The sequence below is a fragment of the Hyperolius riggenbachi genome, chromosome 8 (genome assembly GCF_040937935.1).
Source record: "Hyperolius riggenbachi isolate aHypRig1 chromosome 8, aHypRig1.pri, whole genome shotgun sequence".
In the NCBI taxonomy this organism is placed as follows: domain Eukaryota; kingdom Metazoa; phylum Chordata; class Amphibia; order Anura; family Hyperoliidae; genus Hyperolius; species Hyperolius riggenbachi.
The window spans coordinates 213838844-213860984 of NC_090653.1; the positions used below are offsets into that span (position 1 = coordinate 213838844).

Here is a 22141-nt window from a genome sequence, read left to right on the forward strand (position 1 = left end):
ATGGGCTCCACCATCTATCTTCAGTCAGACCTGCAGGTGCCACAGTTTTGAAGTGCACGGGATAGTGTTGCGTGCTAATTGCCGCTGCAATGCATGCCGGGAGATGTAGTCCTTCAATGTGAGCCCATCTCCTAGCCAGGGACGTGGGACACCACCGGCATTTCAAACTGCGGCACTTGCACGTCTGGCTGAAGAAGATGGCAGAAGCCATGCAGACAAGGATCTAGGGAGCAGCCATCTAAAGGTAAGGGATTCCTTTTGCACCTGCTTTGCTCCAAATCTGCCCATTATCTCCAGAAGGAAGGGAAGCTGATTAACTTACTGGCATTGTGTGGGTCATGGAAATCATACAATTATGTATAACCAAAAGACAAAGAAAACCATTGGATTCATCCTTTCATTTTTCTTTTGATCAGAGGGTAACGGTGATCTACTTGAAGCAATGCAGATGTCAGATAGTTGTGGACAAGGTGCTTTTGTCTGCTGTTTACCTTACCTCTATACATAGTGCTGTGCTCAGTAAGCACTGTGTACAATAATCAGCTAGCAATTGTCTATTTACCTTTGCTGCCAGTGATTTGTCTTGATTGTACTCGGCACTGGGCTTTGTGTTATGCCAGGCATATAAATAAAGCAAAATAACACCATATTTTTATCATTATTTCTTGGCACTAGCATTGTTCATGTTGTAAACAATGCTTACAAGTTTTTCAAAATTTTTGTACATTAGGGATTTGGAAGAAGGCAGGAAAAGGACAATAAGTAGGGCATGCCTCAGGGCTAGAGCACATTGTTGAAATGAATAACCTGTTTCATGGCAGTGAAGGTGACTCGTGTATAAGATGCTGCGATGCCCCTTATTGTACCAGGCCTTGTTCATGTGTAGTGTTTGTAGAGCAGTTGGAAAGCAGGATCTGTCTCCACTGATCCTGGTGTTAGATTCTCAAGAAAAACTACTGACGTTTTTGGATGCATGCCACATGTTCCAAATGCCACTTTAGCCATGTTGTTAGGGAACCCAAGGACTTGATAATCAATCTTTTAAGCTCTTCTCGGGTCAAGTGAAATAGACCTGTGGAGGTTTCAGTTCCTGCAAAGACATACACTTATACAACTGTCTTTATCAAGTGGAAAATCAAGGCGTATATATCGCGTCCCAGTATTAGTGAGAGAACAGCAAAAATAGACCGGTCATCATTAGTGCAGGATAAAGCCATTCCTTTCCATCTAGCTTTATAATCTAAGTCTCCAGGGGCTGCCAGTGTACTCCGTACCAGGAACATTTCAGAGTAACCCCCAGAGAAGAGGTTAGCAACATATGCGATTTTGTTGATCTGAGTGACTGCCAAGAAAATAAAGCTACATTGACTTATTTGTTTTCCTCCATATGGTTCATGATTGCAACTAATGAACTTGGCCGGAGTGAAGGATAAATGTGTTCATCTTGTTTTTTGGGGAATAGATGCACAAGTGTCAGACTTTGACTTTTTTTTTTATGTTTGCTGGGATTCGCTCATACTGTATTTAGAAATGTATTTATATTGTAGCAATTTGCCTGAAAGGAAGGATGTAAATTGTTTTGCAATTGCGTTTTTAGCCAAGTTGTAGACTAGTGGACTGAAATAAGAAGGAAAGCTGGAGGGGTGGTGCACAGCAAGCAGTAACCATCTTTAATTTTTAAACCTGCCTAATAAATGACAGCAGACGTCTTATTGGTTGCTTTGTGCTTTATGTCTACATAAGACTACATTCCCTTTCTTTCACCTTCTTTTATATAGTTTTGATGGGTTTTTACAAGGGATATGGCCAGGCTTTCATTATGCATAATGCATTGCTACTCGCTAAGTGGTGATTTTCATTAAAAGTGTGGTAGGGTTTTGATGATTCATTTTAATTGCCAGGCCGTTGTTTTCCAGTCCGGTTATTACTGTTTTGTGTTTACTTTGCATTACTAAATAAATTTTAATATGGCTGGTTGCAAGTCCCACATCTCCATTGTCTAAGTGAAAGGGACAATGCTGAGCCAGCAGATGTGCGTCTTGTTTTAGTGTGCTTGGAGACCGCCTCACGTACCGCTTCCTGCAGTCTAAGCACTATCCACCTCTGTGAGTAGCCTATTATTCATAGCTCAGGTAGAATGATCTTCCCAGTGGGATTCTGTAGCCCACTGCAATTTCTCAATGTGAAATTAATAATAGCCCCACAGATGGTATATTATGGCTTGTGTGCCTCCTGCAACCCCTTATTGTGCCTGTAAATTCTCAGGAAAACATCTCTCCCATTTTGAAACACAACTAATATAGTATATATATATATATATATATATAATTTTTTTTTTCCCCTGAAACCTGCCATCAGTGGATGATGTTGTAAAGAAAATTTTGAACCTCAAGCAATGATTTATTGGAGTTGATGTTCTATGTATTATACATTGCTATATGTCATACATACCGTTAAGCAGAGCACAACTGATGTCTGCCTTTTATTATGAGCTATTCTTTGCTACTTTTTCCATGACCTGTAATGTTTAGGCTGTGGCTCTCACTTCACTGTAGATGAGAATGATTGGAATAGTTCAGTCCTATATGTGTATCCATGCTCTGTTTAAAAATTATCTATTAGTCCCATGTACACATTTTGACATTATAGAAATTGGGCTGGCATATTTGTGACACTGAAGCGGAAAAAAAAACCTTATGATGTAATGAATTGTATGTGTAGTACGGATAATTAATAGAATATTAGTAACAAACAATAGTCTCATATTTTTATTTCCAGTTAAATTATTTTATTCACTATAGCTGACTTTTCAGTGTAAATACACAGAGGCAAGTGCTGACAATAAAATGGAGATGGATTGTTGTATATGATATATGGAATAATCTAACTACACGTTTCTTGTTTTGCAGGGATGACAGTGGTCAGGTGCTATGCGGAGTCATGAGAATTGGTTTGGTTGCCAAAGGCTTGCTCATTAAGGATGATATGGAGCTTGAACTGGTTCTCTTGTGTAAGGAGAAACCAACAGAGAGCTTATTAGCGACAGTCAGAGAGAACCTTCCTCTGCAAATTCAGGTGAGCAGCTTAACCCCTTCCTTCCTGTATATGCACTTTTGGCATTAACTACGGTATGTGCGTTTAGCAACTTCTGAAAAAGAATTATAATGTCAGACTGCGTGCTTTTAAAGGACAACTGACCTGAGTGGGATATGTAGGTTGCCATATATATTTCTTTTTAAAGAATGCATTTTGCCTGGCTGCCCTGCTGGTCCTTTGCCTAAGTATTGCTAATACTTTTAGTCATAGACCCTGAACAAGCATGCAGATCAGATGTTTGACTTCAATTGTACCCAAGGCGCAAAATAGTGCTAAAATCCACATACTTACCTAAGGAGAGGGGAGGGTCTAGATCCTAATGAGGCTTCCCTCACTGTCATGAGGCCCTCTGGTTCTCTCGCCCTGCCCTTTCAAAGATTACCAACAGTGGCTTGATGGTAATCTGATGCGTACGAGAGAAATCGGCGCGGGAGACTTGGGCGCATGATATAGCCGGTATATGGCTGAGTCTGCTGCTGCACAAATCCGGGCTGTGTTAAATACTATTCCCCCTCCAGGCCGCCATGGATGGTGGGGAATGAAATAATTTGGCTTCCAGCAATTGCTGTAAGCCAAATTATTGTGTTTTAAAAGTAACTTCAGCTCCGTTTTCTGACGGCGCCGAAGTTACTCCCTGTGCGCCCAAGTCTCCTGCGCTGGATCCACTTTGTTAGAATCTGATTGGGGCTGCGCTTCTCTTCTGGCATGCGCATGGCTGTACTGTGCGTGTACGGTCGCACATGCTCAGTAAGCCAGAGCTGCTCATGCCTCCATGCAACTGATTCCATGCTACTGCGCAGGCGCAGCTCGGCCACACTCGTGCCAAAAGAAGAGAGCAGCACCGATCAGCTGGAGTGGGACCAGAGGATGCAGAGGGAAGCCTCTTTCACTGCATTTGCCTCATGCTTCTTTCAGGTGTGTGATTCACAATCTACTGATGCATGAAAGATCAGTATAATGTCAGGCAACTGATATCTATATAACTAAAAGACAGCTGAGGCCAGCTGAGAGTTAATGAGTAACTGTAACCATGAATTGAACTTCATCCCAATCAGTAGCTGATACCCCCTTTCCCATGAGAAATAATTTCCTTTCACAAACGGATCATCAAGGGGCTCTGTATGGCTGATATTGTGATGAAACCCCTTCAACAGTGTGATGTCAGGACCATGGTCCTGACATTTTCCTTTCTGTGAACCTCATTGCATTGTGGGAAATAACAGCTGTTTACAGCGGTTTACAGCTGTTTCCAACTGCCAAAAAAAGCAAGCATCATCTCCTTCCAGTGACATCACTTGCCAGCAGTAAATACGTCACCATGTGGTAAATGTCAGAATGTAAAACAGGGAAAGGAAATGTTTTACAATGGGAAAACACTGACTAAATAGTTTATACAGAATTGTAAAAATGAAGCACTTTTTAATTACATTATTTTCATTGGAGTTCCTCTTTAAACAGAGTTCAACAGTTAGCAAGCAGCAACTGCTTATTCAACAGCCAATCTACCTGGAATACTCTATACTAACTGTAGGTTGTACCCTGGGCGGTGGCTTAGTGTGGGCTGCTTAGTTGTGGACAGCGCTTAGGGCCTGTTTCCACTACACGTGGATTCTGGATGCAGAAAAACTGACTCCAATGAATGTCTATGGGCCTGTTTCCACTAAATGCGACTTTTCTGATGCATTTTTCCCATAGGCATTCATTTGAGTCAGTTTTCTGCATCCAGAATCCGCATGTAATGGAAACAGGCCCTAAGGTTGTGCTGTGCGCACAGAATTTGGATGGCGGGACTCTGCAACGGTTGTGGTGGTTGGCGGCGGCTCTGTGGCGGTTGTGGTGTGCGATTCTTTTGAGAATAGGGGGTTCACTAGGAAATAAATATGGCATCCTCCATATCCCATTCAGGTCAATTGTGCTTTATTACCAGTTTTTCTTATTTATGTTTTTCACCAATAGGAAACAGTTATGACATTTTAGTATGATCTTTGGCCTGTGGTGTGTTGGTTAGCGCTCTTGCCTTGCAGGGCTAGGTCCCCCCAGTTTGAATCCTAGCCAGGTCAACATCCGCAAGGAGTTTGTATGTCCTCCCCGTGTCTGCATGGGGTTCCTCCAGGCAATCTGGTTTCCTCTCACATCCCAAAAACATACAGAGAAGTTAATTGGCTTCCCCCTAAAAATTGGCCCTAGACTATGATACATACACGACTACACGATGCATACATAGACATATAACTATGGTAGGGAATAGATTGAGGGACAGTTAGTGACAAGACAATATACTCTGTACAGCGCTGCGTAATATGTCGGCGCTATATAAATACTTAAATCAATAAAAAAATAAATTGATGTAAATTAACAGCAGTTATGTCCAACCACTCTTAAATTTTTTTTTTTAGTTACGTGGGCTTGAAGATAAGCAGTTGTAATACTACACAAAATTCTTCTAATGACAGAATGAACAAACCTTTCTCACAGCCTTATAAGCTTTAATAAAGTAAAGAAGAGGAATGGTGTATTTAGCAAGCAATACATTTGAAAATATTGTTTCCTCATTCCAGTTTTAAATTAATTATCCCCATTTTAAGCAGCTAAAAGTAATTGGTCACACCAACGTGTTTATGAATATAATCAGAAATATAGAACTTATGAATATCACGTAAGCTAGTTTCACTCCCAAGTACAGGTTGTCCTGGTTAAAGAAAACCTGAACTGAAAATTAAAAGTCAAAATAAGCATACACAGGTCATACTTCCCTTCCATGTAGTCTACTCCTCAGTGTCTTTCTCCTGTCCCGCGTCCTGTTTGTCCACTGTGATCAAGGGAATTTTCCGTCCTCCATTTTGAAAATGGCCATTACCCATAACAGCTTTCTGGTCAGCACACAGTTAAACTGTAACATCGCCCACTTGAGCAATAGGGACATTACCTGGTACATCAGTTTTCCACTCAGCTATAACTGAGAGCAACTGATATTTTATTGACAGCAACTGATATATTTCAGATCTGACAAAATATTGTCAGAACTGGAAGGGATCACTGTAAGAAGAAAATGGTGAGCTTCTGAGAGGAACTGATGGCAAGGTAACTATGTAATGTTCATTTGAAGTTACCTCATGTGTTTATTTTAAATATTTTTACTCAGTACAGGTTCTCTTTAATGATCGAGATAGGGACTGTAGGTTTGTTCTTAACCTGAATCTGTTCTTAAGTCCTAACACTGTGCCATCTCCGTCCCCTGTACCTCCTCTGTGCCTCCAGTGTCACCTCTGCCCTCTGTGCCTGCTTATAAAAGTTTAAAAGCCATTTTTTCTTTGAATTTTTTACAATGATTTTCTCAAAAACTAATTTGAAAAAAAAAAACAATTTTTTGACTTGTTCCCATGGAAACACAGAATCCGTGGCATTCGTGTTGGCGGGTCGTTCGTAAGTCGGGGACTACCTGTGATTCTTTCCTAGGACTTCACTGTAGCTGTTTTCAGTTTCTGCTGAACCTGAGTAGATAATTTAGGCCTATACATTTCAGAATTCATACTAGTGATTTTGTCAGCAGCCATATTATCTATAAAAGCCAGTAACCCTGATTAGTTGGAATCCGTTATCTTCCCGTTGTCATTGAAATGGACTGGACACATTTTCATTGGGGAAAAAAAGGATAAGAAATGTGCAAAGGTGGTTAATAAAAAGCTCAGTGTAAACAGAGCATGACACACGTGCAATAGACGTGTGGCCGGCTGAATCAGTCCAAACACCTAATTTGTACACTTATTTTAGGCCAATGACGCAAAGCATCAGAGGCAGTAGGCAGGCAGATAACATAGATCAATACCCTACAATATATGTTTTTTCACTAAAAGAGTATAAAGTACCAAATGTGTTAGCACAATCCTATATATCTTACATGTTTCAGAATATTATCGGCAAACATCAAGCACAACTGAACAGAAGATAACAATTTTCCCTCTCAGAAACATATGTTTCTTTAGTACTTTTCTGATTTATATTCTGCATATTTCATTGTATACCTCATCACATGGGTTATCCAGACCCAGTCAGTGCTTAACATGCTTTCACAATGCTAACATCATGCTTGCTTGTTGCAGAAACTCACAGAAGAGGCATATGAAGTGGAACAATGCATTGAAGATGCAACATTAATTATACATAATTCAAAAGAACCTAAGTTAACCTTGAAAGTTATACTGACATCTCCATTATTCAGAGAAGAGGAGGACAGAGCAGGTGGAGGTATTTGGGTTTTTCCTTCTCTCCGTAGCTGAGAAACTACCGTAGCTATTCTGAGAATTTTATTTCTTATGACTTGTGCCTGCATTTCCTCATCTGCTCACAGATACTAAAATGCACATTCAGGAAGACTCTGTAGACAGACGATAGTAATTGTTACATATTTTGTCTTATGTTGAAGTCTGTCATTTTGTGGCATTGAACAGATTCTGTTACACAACCTCAGTGCTGTCCCTTGCCTTTTCATAGCATAAAAATTAGACTATATCCTGCGTATGAACATTTCAGAGTTGCAGCAAGTGCATTTCCTGTTTAACAGAATACGCTTTCATGTGTGTTTTTTGTCTAAATGACATTAGTCTTTTAACAATATGTTTACAGCAGCTATGAGGTTGGGTAAGTCATAAGTAACATAGTACTAATGTGGTCATGATTTTCTTTATTTTTATTTCTCTTGTTTCCCTCCTCCCCTTCCCCTCTTCATTTTATATTCTGTAATATTTGCTTCAGCTTCCCAAGCCTGTTCCTGCAAACTTGCCAAGCAACACTGGACCTATGTCAGACCTTTGACCAACAGGCCACACTCTGTCATGTCAACTGAGGCAGCCAGCCCACCTGGGCAAGACGGACTCCCTGTCGCTCCTCCCATCTCTAGCCCACCCTCTATTTTCTGTCCTTCCCACAAACATCAGCTATACAGTGTCAAATGTTGGTCAGTTAAAAAAGTCATTTGGAACCATCTGGGAAGAATCATGGCTAATAAAATGAGTTAATTATAGCAATCCTCTATGCCTGAAATAGAATAATAATTTTACAGTCATTGTATAGTCTACCAGGGGAATGCAGATACTACACAGAACCAGCTGGCTGTGATAAAACACACACTGTGGTCAGTTTAGGTAACGCTTTCAAAAGTTCTTCAGTTATTTTTTTTTTGTTTCTCCTTTCATATTTGCACAAATCTCCATTCACTTTGGAGTGAGCAGAATTCAGCTGGTGCTGTGTATAAGTTGTAGTAAGTCCTCTGGGAAACATATAGGGCAGTACATAAAGCACTCACAGTAAGTGTTGAACATATGTCTATAGTATGTGCTTCAGTGAGTAAACCACGGCTCTTGGTGGGTTCTTTCAGAACTTTGTAGACTTTGCACAGAATCCAGAGCAAAGAAATCAATAAAAACATACTTTTAAGAAACTGTAATAAAACAAAAGGCACTTGGGGTTGTTTGACTTAAGGTGGCCATACACTCGTTAGATTAGCAGCAGATAGATAATCAGATAGATTTCTGATCTATCTGATGTGTTTAGGAACATTTTTTACTATCAACAGATTTCCAATAGATTTCAGTATGAAATCTATTGAAAATCGATCTGATGGCTTTTTTTTGCCATCAGATTTCCATTAGGTCCAATAGAAAATAAGCCATCTCAACAGATCGACCTAGATTTTCCAGCATGTCAGATCGATTGAAATCGGCCGCAAATCGATCGATCGGTCAATCGATTTGCGATCGATCGGCCGTTAATCGGCTCAGTGTAAGGGCCCCCTTAAAGTTCTTCTGTCTGGGGATCATTGAACTTAAGGTGTTATGAAGCTCAACATTTAACAATAAAAAATGAAGAGTAAGCATAACAAGACTGGTCTAATGTCATTCCATATTTGATCTTCACTGAAGCTAACTGATAAGATTGCTGGTTGCAAGGCAGATTATCAGATTTTCTTGTAATTAAGTAATTGCTGTCCAAACAAAGTAGAAACAGTTCTCCGCTTTCCCTCTGCATACAACTGAAGCTTTTCTGCATTGTTTACACCCTTAGTATAGTTAAACACAATCTGATTTCACTATGGCAACAGCAATCTTATCAATTAGCCTTTGAGTGAAGTAGAGGTTTGAGTATTAACCTTTCTAGTAGCTTCAAAACCATTTATTTTTATTTTTTTTCCCCTGTTCGGTTTATCTTTTTTAATGCTTTAGACTATACATGAAGTTTGAGTTTCATCCCACTTTAGTGATCATACAAACCTGCACCAGATATCGTTTTCCAGGATCCCATGACCTCTAGTTCAGGGGGACCTTAGAATAGCTGTACCACTGTATACTACTGCAAAAAGAAAAAGATTGAATACAATATTGCAAAATAACACTGACCAGTTATTTACTGCTGTCCTTGAAAGCAAAGGTGAAATGAATAGAATTATTCTCTTCCACCTCAAAACATTCATGCTGTTTGAAGCAGTGTTTTTTATGCTCGAGCCTCTCATACTTGCATACTATTAATTTACTAGTAAAAGTGCCGTGTTGAGGTCTGTATGGTTTAGTACATAACATTGTTTCTGTCATCAGCCACTTCAAGCTGCTGAGAGACAGCTGAATCCACAGAGAGGAAGGTAGCAGTGTGTTGGAGATTCCAAGCTAATACAACTGTAATTGTTTACGTTAATGATTCCATAGATCATTTGTAGTGTATGCCCTATCTTTATTTTCTTTTTATTTATTTTTTTTACTGCTCATGTGTTGTATCTGTATTCCCTTATATTCTATACCTCTTTAAATCATGCTTCCATCATGATAAGGGTATAACTGACCAATATTTCCTGAGGTATGGTTTTTGACTATGCTAATCTATATCCTAACAACACCGAGCAGCGTAGGTGCAGTGGACCTGTCCTGTGTGTATTTCATGCAGTCAGAATGATGCTTGTGTCTTCATGGGCTGACCTCATTATTCTAATATTCTGCCAGTGATCACTGTTCTGTGTGAAGGGACCCTCCTGCACATTATATTCAGGTGGACACATAAATGTAAAGATCAGCAGTTTGACCTCAGTTCATGTCCAAACTATACTAGTAAATGGCAAATTTACCATGGATTTAATTAAAGCCTAATGATCAGCCGACGTAAGATCAGAGTAAAAAAAGTACTCCAGCTATTATAATGATTAATTCCAGTACTTTGTTTTATTTATCGTAAATGACAGCGCTCCTCCCCTTCAAGATTCTTCTATCTGCAACAAATATGAATAGCTGCACATAGTGTATTACTGTTATAATATCTCAATCTGATGCACACCACCAGTGATCCACACATGCTCCACTGCACTCCTGACCCCCTTCAATATATCAGCTCACCAGATGTTAACCACACAGTTTTAATCCAGCTTCCACATATAATAAAATACAGATATAAAACATCATAGCGTAAAATGTTTAAAATTAATATAATTTGCCCATGGTATCCAGCGCACTCACGTAAAAAAATGTATGTCAGGCCTATCGCGGTAATCCCGTCGCCATCTTCGCGTCACTGCGGACCTCTATTTTAAACCTGCCGGTCTAGCTTCTCTGTATCCCGTGACGTCAGGCGCACCTGGCTCCGCCCTGCACGTTTCCGTGCGGACTCATCAGGGGCCCCTGATGAGTCAACCCAGGAGTTAGGTACTCTATGGATTATCTGGAAGTAGCTGATTACCATGGTAACCTCATCCCTATGTGATGACACTTGAAAATTCATTCTCTTTTGAGAAAGTAAAAAATCTGTCTTCAAAAGTAAGAGCAGGTCAATGGTGTCTATGTCTTCTTCTGATTACTGTACGTGTAAAAATTACCAGTAGATCCGTTATTTACTAATTACTTATCATTTAGAGCATGGCTGTGGGATTCCTGTGATGCATATATTTGCATTGATTGGTCAGTTTGAAATATTCATTAAAAATAATTTTGTTCCAATAATAGTTACAAAGAAATGGACTTCTCTGGCTCTTATCACAAAACTGCTTTAGAGAAGGACGGAGGATAGGAACCCCTCAATTTGTGCAATGTGCAGCTGGTCCCTGAACATAAGAACTGGTATCCAAAATGTAAACCATTGTAGAAAATCTCTAGACCTAACCTCCAAGCAGAGCATGAAGACACTTCATTCTAATGATGTTAATGTACAAGACAGTCTGATGCAAGTCTGTTTTCTTCTTACCCTCACCCCATGATCCTTTCATCTGTACTTTCGATAGGATTCTGTACACAGGTGCTGACTGGCTGCAAGACAGAACTGTGCTAGTATATTGTATAACTACATGCACATACTCACCACAGTACATTGGGAGATGAATTATGGTTTGTGGCTTATTCATCAGGGCTGTGGTTTGTTGTAACAAAAATGTTCCACTACAGGGCTTACCAGTCATGCCTGCAGTGTTTGTGGGCCCTCTTATGAAGCATTTCAATCATGTAACATTTCACCATGTCTGATTAAACTGGGACTAGAACCCATTCAATCAGTTGATGTGTGGTGGTAGTAGTCTGATCTTAGCATTCTTTGAATACAGTATTTTAACCATTTTGAAAGCAAACGGATTATTTCAAACATTCCCATTGAATGTTTCAAACAAGAAAGGAGGGAGAAATTCAGAGGCCAGGGGCACTTCCTGTGTATAAAAGTATTAAAATCGAGAGTTACAATTATTTCATATAACTCTCATCTGCTTTAGTGGCTGAACAACAAATGTGCTTGTGCCGTTTATACTCTGGCAGGCACATTTTCTGATCCTGTTATATCACAGCTTCAGTCGCCAAAGGAGGTGATTTTGATACTTCTACACACAGGGAGCACCCCTGGTCTTCACTTTTCTCCATCCCCTCTTGTTTGACCTGTTTTGCAGTGTCTTGTTGGTGGATGGCAGCATACCATTGTTTTCTTTGAAATGACCGCGGATCAGTAGAACTGTGTTCTTCCTCCCCCAGGGGTTCCTTTTGCTTCAAATTCCTACTGAATGTTTCGGTACTGCTGCTGACCCATAAGGGCCCTTTCACACCAGAGGGATTTTTCGGCGTTTTAACGCCACGGCCGAAGTTGGCGTTTTGCTAGGTAAAAGAAAGTCCATAGACTTTCATCTTACCTTTCACATCTAACTCGGCGTTTTGGAGCGTTGCGTTTCAACGCTCCCAGGCGCTTTTTCTGGGCCTACCGCGGCGTTTCTCATTACAATTGATTGTAATGTATAGGCATTAAAACGCCTTCAAAACGCCTTGAAAACGCCTGCAGCCAAAACGCCGCGTTTTAGCCTTTCACCGCTGCCTGTAGTGTGAAAGAGCCCTAAGACACCAGCTTTCACTGATCAGACTTCAGTATAGGTAGATGTGATTGTGAAGAGTTACTGCCCTTAGCAGATTAATGCTTTGCTATGCAGTGCTGAATAAAGGTAACCATAGACTATGCAATGTTTTGTAGCACAGATAAAAATATGAAACTGAATCAAAATCTAATAGTAATGAGCAATCTTGATCAGTTTTTCTTATCATTCTATGATTCGAACATTGATCAAGAATTCCATTCTTTTGCCAAATGAGTCCTTGAATGCGAAGATAGTGGTGACAGGGTTCCAATCAGTGTTTGGTCAAATTTCTGCTGAAATCTGGTCAGAATTGAGTGGTGCAGAGTGATAAAGCAATCAATATTTCAGGGTTAATTGGCAAACCGGGAAATGATTCAGGTAAGTGTTGCATATTATATGCGTAGCTTTAGTCTACACCACCTGCCTGCAGTGCATTATGGGGAATGTGGGTTGCCAGCTTTGTTGGTCTGACTACTCCAGTTTTTGAAGCATTTGTAAATCAATGATAAAACGCTAAATTGGCCCCATTGTGATATTCATATGAGGGCGCACAAATACTGCTACAGATAAAATGGTGGATCTGTACGACAGAAATCTGGGAATGCGGTTTTTCTTTGTTGTCACGTTCATCCCTCAGGCCCGGTTCACGTTGGCACAGGTGGTAAACGGATCCGTGTAAAAACTGCTCTGTGGAACAGATCAGCTTTTAAAGGCATCAGACTTCCATCCGCGGTACATCCGTCGATCCGAAAAAAATCGCCCCAGACCCAAACTTGTTGTCCATGTGGAGGAACGGACCAAAACGATCCATTCGAATGGACCAATGTGAACGAATACTTTAGTTAACATTGGATCCATTCACATCCATCCTCGTCCGTTCTGTTACGGTCTGCTAAACTGTCTGTTTTTTAGGTCAATGTGAACCAGGCCTTGGTGGTTATGTGGAACCCCCATTCGGATTGATTCCCTGACTACCATAAAGCTTACTCCTACCAAGTGACTCACTGTGGTTCTGATATATGAAACGTTTGCCGAATAAGAAATGTCCTCTTGCCCACAACAACCATTGAGCTTCTAAATATAACTTTATTTTTTTGTAATATGGTTTGATTACATTACTCCTCTTTTAATTGGTTGCTATGGATATGGGGACAGTACTTCGGCATGCTTTTCATCTGTCTGGCCTTGAATAGAGAAGCTGTGTGATGGGCATGACTGCTAATGAACTTGCAATATAAAAAAACAAAGTTTGCAATGTCAGCTCCTGTATTACTGTCCTCATAGATTCATACTAAAGGTCACTGTCCATGCATATGAAGTATGTAAGCGGGCCTGTATTTTTAGGACTACAATCTATAATAGACTCTATTCTATCTGTCCACTGAGATAAATGATTTGTTAGCCGTTCAGCTCCCAGTGTCAGTTTGGGTATCTTCAAACCATTGTTAGCGCTTTTGACGTGATCTGTAAGCTCAAGGGCTGCTAAACACTCCACGCAAAGATGGTGATTTCTAGAGACTAGCACAATCTGCAGCCTTTCAGTCTGTGTTTTCAGTTCTTCATAACCACTCATTTACTGTAGTACTTTCCGATTTATATGTGAACTTGAAGCAGATGTTCACATTGAGATTAAACAGCTAGTGGCATGTGTGTTGGAAGTCATGCCTGAAACCTCCTGTTTAAAGGTGCAGTCCCACATTTCCTGTTTGTTTTTTATGTCTGTCTATTTCTGTATTAATGCTGAAGTATTGAGCATTTTATTTGTTATGGTTAATGAGTTTTGCACATTATAAATAGGTTGTATGTGCCATGCCTGGCTTTGGGCTAAAATGCACATTTTTTAGCAGTGCAATAAATAATGTACCAATGTCAAGCAGTGGCTCGGTAGCCTGCAATGTATACGGCCTATAATCACTATTCTGCAAATGATTGCAGCATTTGCAGTAGTTGTTGATCACAGCTGTCAGCAAGTGTTGAACGTTGCTGTTTTATTAACCACTGATTTATCAGCCCAGTGTGTGTTTTGATATTGCGGACAGGGCATTATTTTAGCCACTAATCAGGGCTGTGGAGTCAGAGTTGGAGTCTGAGCAATTTTGGGTACCTGGAGTCTGTGGCTTCATAAACTGAGGCGTCAGAGTTGGAGTCGGATGATTTTTGTACCGACTCCACAGCCCTCCCACTAACAATACATTTTGTATTATTATGATCAGGCTACTGACATATTCTCTGATGCCTGAAAGGTTTGGATCTTGAAAATGACCTTTTTAGGGTTTGTATTTTGTAATCAGCTTAAAAGAAAATCTAAAATCTGTGAGAGAGCTTTATAGAGGCTAGGTTCACAGAGAGCATTAGGTTGGGTTCCCTGCAATAGCAGAATGCAACACCTCGCATCTGGGAAATGGGGCGGCAAATTATACGCACATTGAGTCTCATACAGTCAAGCATACAGTGAATGAAAAGCATACTCTACTGTTAAGGCTTGCATTTTGCGGTACCGCATTGCAGCAATGTGCTGGGATACCGCACTCCGATGTAACGCACAGCACCAGATTCACTGTGAACCATGCATTGCTTTTGTACTACAATGGGACGTTCCGCATTTCAGTGCAGCCTTTACACCACAACGCCCCACTGTGAACCCAGCCTCAGGCTCTACCATTGCTGACATCCTAACTAATAGTATTTTACTGAATGTGATGGATCTTCTGGCTGCATTACCTTCTGGTTTACTTATCTGGACTAAGTATGCAGCTCAAGTGTGCTGATATTCCAGTTACATTTTTGCTTTGCATACTTGTTCAGGTGAGTAGCGTGTAAAATATTACAACCATCGCTTAGCACGAAACCCAGAAGCATTTACATAATGGAGTCAGTAATGGCAACCTCTGTATCTCTTTAAGGACAGATTTACTTTTAGCCTCTTGTCAACTATCCAAGATAAATCCTTAAAGGATACCAGAGCTGAAGTGAGAAGGAAAAATGTGGGCAGCAGACATGTACGCTAAGCTGATGCCCACTGCTCCCCCCGTTCTCCTCCACCCCCTCCTTTGCTAGCTAAAAGCCCCCTGGACGCGTCTTCTGGGTCGGCCGGGTCAGGCATTAGTGTGCAGGCGCTTGCCTAGCTGCATGTGTCCTACATCGTGGGTCTGTGGCCTGGAGCGCTCTGCACATGGACTTGACATAGTCTTGATGTCATTTACAGAGCACTCCCGGCCACCGCGGGCACTTGATGCAGGACGTGTGCAGATGGGCCAGCGCCTGCAGAATAATGCCCGACCCAGAAGAGGCTGCCAGGGGGCATTTAGCTAGAAAAGGAGGAGGAGCGGTGGGCTTCCCTTACATGCCTACTTCCCCCGTTTTTCCTACTCACTTCAGCTCTGGTATCCTTTAAAGACCATGCTCCATAGAACTGTTTTAGTGAAAGAAAAACATGAAATTACAGGAAGAATGGAAATATTTGTGGTTTTACACAGTATTTCCGACTATTCTCTGTATGCATAGCATATTCAGTAATCCCAATACACAATACATATGCCTTCCCCTTTATGAAATCTTTAATGTGGTGCTTGAGTTCATGCATGAAAACATTTGATTGGGCCGGTGTATGTCTGTATTGATCATATATTTAAAGAGACACTGAAGCGAAAAAAAAAATGATATTATGATTTGTATGTGTAGCACAGCTAAGAAATAAAACATTAAGATCAGATACATCAGTCTAATTGTTTCCAGTACAGGAAGAGTTGAGAAACTCCAGTTGTTATCTCTATGCAAACAAGCCATTAAGCTCTCCGACTAAGTTAGTCGTGGAGAGGGCTGTTATCTGACTTTTATTATCTCAACTGTAAGTAAACTGTTTACTTTTTCTCTGCTAGAGGAGAGGTCATTACTTCACAGACTGCTCTGAAAGAATCATTTTGAATGCTGAGTGTTGTGTAATCTGCACATATTATAGAATAATGCAATGTTAGAAAAAACACTATATACCTGAAAATAAAAGTATGAGAATATTTTCTTTGCTGCTAATCTTCTAGAAACTATTCATAGTACACAACCAATTCATTATATCATATATTTTTTTTCGCTTCAGTGTCTCTTTAACAACTACTGCCATCTATAATCCTGTACCTTAATAAAACAAATATATAAGTATTGGTGTGTTTAAACAGTTAATATCACAGTAAGTCAAGTCTTGCTGACAGCTTTGATCTACAGTTATGCAATTATAATACGATAAGAACGATCACTGCCTCTCTGATTTCCTCTCTCTCTAGTCAATCCAGACGTGATGACACTATCCAGGAGGCGACACTGCTAAAATGAATGCATGCTCAGCTTTGAAGTACTGATCATTTTAGAAATAAGATCTCTAAATTTCCTGGACATTGCATCTTGCATTTGAAGCTTAATAGACATTTAATGTTACAATGGAATATTTAAAGTTTCCTTCTTAATTAAAATATCTTCCTGAATCACAGCATAAACAATGAAAGTAACCCTTGTGTCTCCCATATATACACATCCTACAAGGGAATCAGCTAAAGGAATACCGTAAATCTAATACTTCAAAGCTGAGTTCTGTTTATGTCTAACTATAGATCCTGATGGTTTTATCTTTCTTGTTGCTGTTGGCATCCTTTGCTTTAAACTACAGTTTGTGACAATGCAGCTTAATGATCTTTGTTGGAGCTGCCTCTCGCTGTATGTGGCTGCAGTGTATGTATTTTCAGCTTTTTTGGGAGGCACAAATTACATGTTCTTGGCATGGGACTGCACCTTTTAACAATTACAGATATATATTTCTTGAGATAATGTACAATTTGACGTCAAGCTTACATCAAGACATAATGCAATGCAAACATCTGCTGTGGAGTTCCTCAGGACGGAAAATAGGTCTGTAGCACTTCTGACAATGGGAATCTGGGGCACATGTAAACAGATGGAGGGAAACAAAACACCTTTTATTCAAAAAACATGTTTAGGATTGAACTGCCCTCGTTATATGAGCAACGCAGCATTCATGTTAGAAGCCTTGCAACATTTGATCATTTTTACAAGACAGGATTTCATTTTGATGTCTCCGCTATCAACCTGTGAGCTTCATTAATGAAGGAGAACAAGCAAATTCACAGATGCTAAAGCCACACATTAAAGAGCTTGATGTTTCGATTTTTTATTTTTTTATATTTTTCTTTTCCACAAGTCTAAAATTAATGAATGAATCTACAGTCAGCTGTTAGACCATAGACAGAAATATTTAAAGCCCCTAATTAAGAGAGAATAAGATATCTAGAATTGCGCAGAGTTGTTTTAGAACTAGTTATAGCTATGTTAGTAGTGTTGGTGTTCGAATTCGGTTATTGAAATTTACTTATCACTTCAGCACCTAAAGATGCGGACAGGATCAGGGGGAGTTCACTTATTTGCGCTTCATGTTGCACTTTACATGAGTCATATGAAGTGCAGATAATTGAAATCCCCCCCCCCCGGCCCCGTCCACATGTTTGGATGCTGAAGTGTGGTGATAGCAAATTTGGGTTTCTGAATTTCAATAACCCGAATTCAAACACTAACACAAATATTTAGTTTACTGCTTTCTGCATTTCAATAAGTGAGCTCTCTTTTGGTTCCTCTCACTGGAACCTCCACATTAGTGCTCAAAGGAAGGCAGTGATGGACAAATATAAAAATGTTTGCAGAAAAAAAGTTTTAATAAAATGAAATAAAATAAAAAAAACTATATATTAAAATTTAGCAAGTATTTTAATTATTCTTCACTCTTCAAAAGGGTGCATTTTTTTCTCTTTACCTTGTCCCTGTTGGGGAAATTGAGCCACTTCCTGCCTCAACAGGATGTAAAGGAAATTCTTATGGATGTGAAAGCAGACAGCTATGCAGAAATACAGACCTGGACTTAAAGTGAAACCCCTTGATCAGATGATATTTGTATAACAATCAGTCAGATCAGTTTTTCTCATATGAGTGGTACCTCCGCTCCCTTCTGGTGAACATAATGTCCCATCTAGTAATATGCACCAGGACACCGTTTGACTCGCTCCTTAAAATATTTCCTCCATATGTTTGAGAAAGTGCTAGGAGTTGGGTGAGGGGGTTCGGTTTTGATCTTCTGATGCATTGTTTTTCATTTTTGAGACAGGAACCGCTTAATAAGGGAGAGTGTTAAGCCTGGTTCTCACTTAACATTTTTTGCACTTGAAATAATCTGTACAGATTGTTTTGGGCAGCAGTTTAGTAATGAGGGCTGTGCAGAAAATTAGTTCTGCTGTATAGGCGGGAAAGCAGTCCAGACAAGAGGGCAACACCCTGCTGAGGGAAGTGCCTTTGAAGTTCCCACAAGAACAAAACGCATCTGGCGAACCTATCCATTCTGGTGGGTAACTAAAGAAGAGGCCAGCAACACAATATACACTAAAGATTAATATACACCAAAACAAAACCGTTGTTTTCACTTAGGAAGATCTATAGTGTGTGTGTGCGCATATGCAGCTTCATCCACAGCAATCTGTTTCAGAAAAGCAAACCAAAACTTAGTCAGACACCTGTTTTTTGCAGAAATGATCCATCCCAGATAGATGAAGTACTTTAGGAGACAGCTGAAGGATAGCTGTTCTTTTACTCAGGCCATGATTAATGCGCATATATAGCATTCATTTTACCCATTTAAATAAGTAAAAGACAACAGAGACTGTAGTTTAGGGGTAACTGAAGCATAGAGCCTTGTCTGGTCCCGCAGCTTCTCATGTCACTGCCTTTTATCTGACACATATAGTAATTTTTTGAGATCAGTGCATGGTTTACTTTTCAGTCACAGAGTTGGTCTGTATGCTGCTGACGCTGTATCCCTGTTTTTCCCTTTAGTAGCAGCAGCAGCAGGATATGCATACTGGCAATGTGATAGGAAAGTAATAAGCTGATCTCTGTGTATAGTTAATTTGGCATTGCAGGGAAAGCGGCTGGTTATGTAGACAATTGTGGCCACAGAGCCTTGCACTACTGCTGTTTATGAGCCATGGGACTCTATCTTCTTACCGTATTTTTCTATATAGGGATCAGTGTCAGTAATATCCATGAGTTTTATACATCAAGGTACTTTTTTTAAAGACTTGTAGGAATAAAAACCCCCTTTAATGACCACAAAATGTATAGAATTATTTGTGTAGAGAAAACATACTTAGAACTGATGATTGTTTTATGATAAAACAATTAAAATCCCTTAAATACACCGCACTGATAAAATAGTATTAAAGAGTATGTGCAAACCAAGGATTTCAGTGATGGGTGCAACCCCATATGTATTCTATTAAAGGAAACAAACGGAAAAAAGGCACCCATCATACTGTCCGACGAAGGCTTTTTATAAGTCGAAAGCTCACTGTTTATCCATCTCTAAGTTAGCCAATAAATGGTATCATCCTGATTCAAAACTTCTTGATCATACTGTGAGAAATACTTTATTCATCAAAGTGCAAAGAAAAGTCTGCCCTGAAGGAGCATATGTGAACACCCAATCATGAGGATTGTTTTATTCCCAAGATGTGATTGCAGCAGGCACTACTTATCCCAGTCATCATAAAGGCAGAACCAGGAGCATGTGTCACTTTGATATGCCCCTTATTATAGTCCCACCTCAGGCACACATATCTTCCTAGACCTGTGTAAGCATGCAGTTGCAGGCATGGTGTAGAAGTCCTCCTCAATTAACTGATATAAAATAAATCACTTTTAAATGACCTGTTCAAGAACTCACTGGCTAGACACTGGCTGGTGCCTGTAGAGTTGTCTCCATTATTTTATTTCTTTTTAAACATGCCTACGAATGCAAACGCATTTTGGTGTAATGTTACTACAAGCAGAAAGCCAGGTGGATAGCATTGAAAATTATGTAGAAGTTATTATTTTTTTAAACGTTTGAAATGGACAAGACACTTTGTTCTGGACAGTAAGGGTTTAAACAATGCAGAGTTGCAGCGAGGGTTAATGTTTTGTGTTTCCTGTGCCTGAAATGATTGCTCACACTTTGATAGAAGGAACATGTTGAAAAATGAACAGCCTGTTATTTTTTTATAGTATATTGCTATAGTAAATAAAAAAAAACAAAAATGTATAAAATGATAAAAATGTGCTTTGACCATAGAGCTATATAAGCCTTCTCACGCTATGAGCCTGTTAATTCTGTATCTTTTCTTAACTTAATCTTTTATTTGAGGCCTATATTACTTCACTGCTTACTTTGCAGATCAATTTTTATCATGACAAATACACAATTGCAACCATTGTTGCAGGGAGGGTCAGGAAGTGCTATATGCCTATTTTTACATTCTGAAATATGTTGTGCATTTTTAATAAGATCCCAGATGGTACATAGCTGTTATCGATTTGTAAACTGGAAGTGAATGCCTCCTTTTGCTTTGTGTTGCACATTTCTACTTGAATGGCCTTTGGATAATATAACCGCCGTGCACTTTGTGAACCATTCAGTTTCTCTGGGAGTCTTATTAGCTTGTTCAGATGCTGCCATACTCTTCCTGTGACAGAATCCCCTTGGTCAAATTGTATCTGTCTTTTTTTTTTATCCCATCTTATCAGTAGAAAATGTTGCGATGAAAGATCCTCCGGACTTATTGGACAGGCAGAAATGCCTGAACGCCTTGGCGTCTCTGCGACATGCCAAATGGTTTCAGGTTGGCTATTTGTTCTTACCTTATTGTTATTGTAGCCTTATGAGGTTTTAATTTGATTTCTTTGACCTCACATACTCATGCACTGTAATCTGTTATAATAGACCTGAGTAGTTTTATAATTCTAGATATATTTTCAAGTCATGCTTGCTTAGCAGCAGTGCCATCTATTTGGCCCAGTGAAGATTGCTCGTTGGTTGCCAGCTAATGACTGTTTTGTGTTGAAGGCATACAACTGGCAGCCTTCCTGTTCAATCCGAATGAAACACATCGTATGTGTAAAGTCCATGGCACAACCTGGTATGTGGCCTCCTGCCCGCTGGTGTCACTGACGCCAGCCAGTTGGTTTTAGCTTTAGTAGTTATCATGAGGCTACAAAAGCAATCTTTACATGAAGCTTTTCAGTTCTGTTTAAAACCTGACCTTTCTAAACATGGATGATTTGTCACTCTGTAGTATTCTTTGCATGAAATTAATCATTTACTACTCAGTAATCACATCTAAAGAATCTGTCTGAGGCCTCTGTAGGTTGGGGTAAAAAGTGAACACAACAGCAGAATTGGAACCATTTTGTCTATTCCAGGCAAGAGCTAATGGACTAAAATCTTGTGTAATTGTGCTGCGCATCCTACGCGATTTGTGCAACAGAGTCCCCACCTGGACCCGGCTGAAAGGATGGGTGAGTCAGTAAGATGTTGATTGGGCACCATGCAAAGTGTTGTATGCAACATAAATGTTGATTTAGGCTACAAATATAGCATCATAAATACTGTATTTCCAGTTATTGCATTTAATTTTTATTTTTAAGTTTTATCCATTTTGTTATTCTCTGTCTGCATTCTAGAATACCGTATATACTCGCATATAAGCCGAATTTTTGACCCCAAAAAATTTCCTCAAAAGTCCCCCCTTCGGCTTATATGCGAGTCATTAACATTTTAGGTTGGTGGGCTGAGTGCTGCAGGGTCCGGAGTGAATACCTGTATCATTG

The 22141-nt window shown here is 39.8% G+C and overlaps 1 protein-coding gene across 5 annotated transcripts in view; it reads left to right on the forward strand.

Moving 5' to 3' along the window:
• Nucleotides 1-22141, forward strand: part of STRBP (spermatid perinuclear RNA binding protein) — a 278568-nt gene that overhangs the window by 157736 nt on the left and 98691 nt on the right. For 3 of the 5 annotated variants that reach the window (XM_068248150.1, XM_068248154.1, XM_068248151.1), the window contains exons 5-9: nt 2910-3075; nt 7197-7341; nt 7720-7734; nt 21059-21153; nt 21734-21829. In XM_068248150.1, the coding sequence (XP_068104251.1) occupies nt 2910-3075; nt 7197-7341; nt 7720-7734; nt 21059-21153; nt 21734-21829 (517 nt within the window). The remainder of the gene's footprint in view (nt 1-2909; nt 3076-7196; nt 7342-7719; nt 7735-21058; nt 21154-21733; nt 21830-22141) is intronic. The other 2 variants (XM_068248153.1, XM_068248152.1) reach the window with 2 other exon arrangements.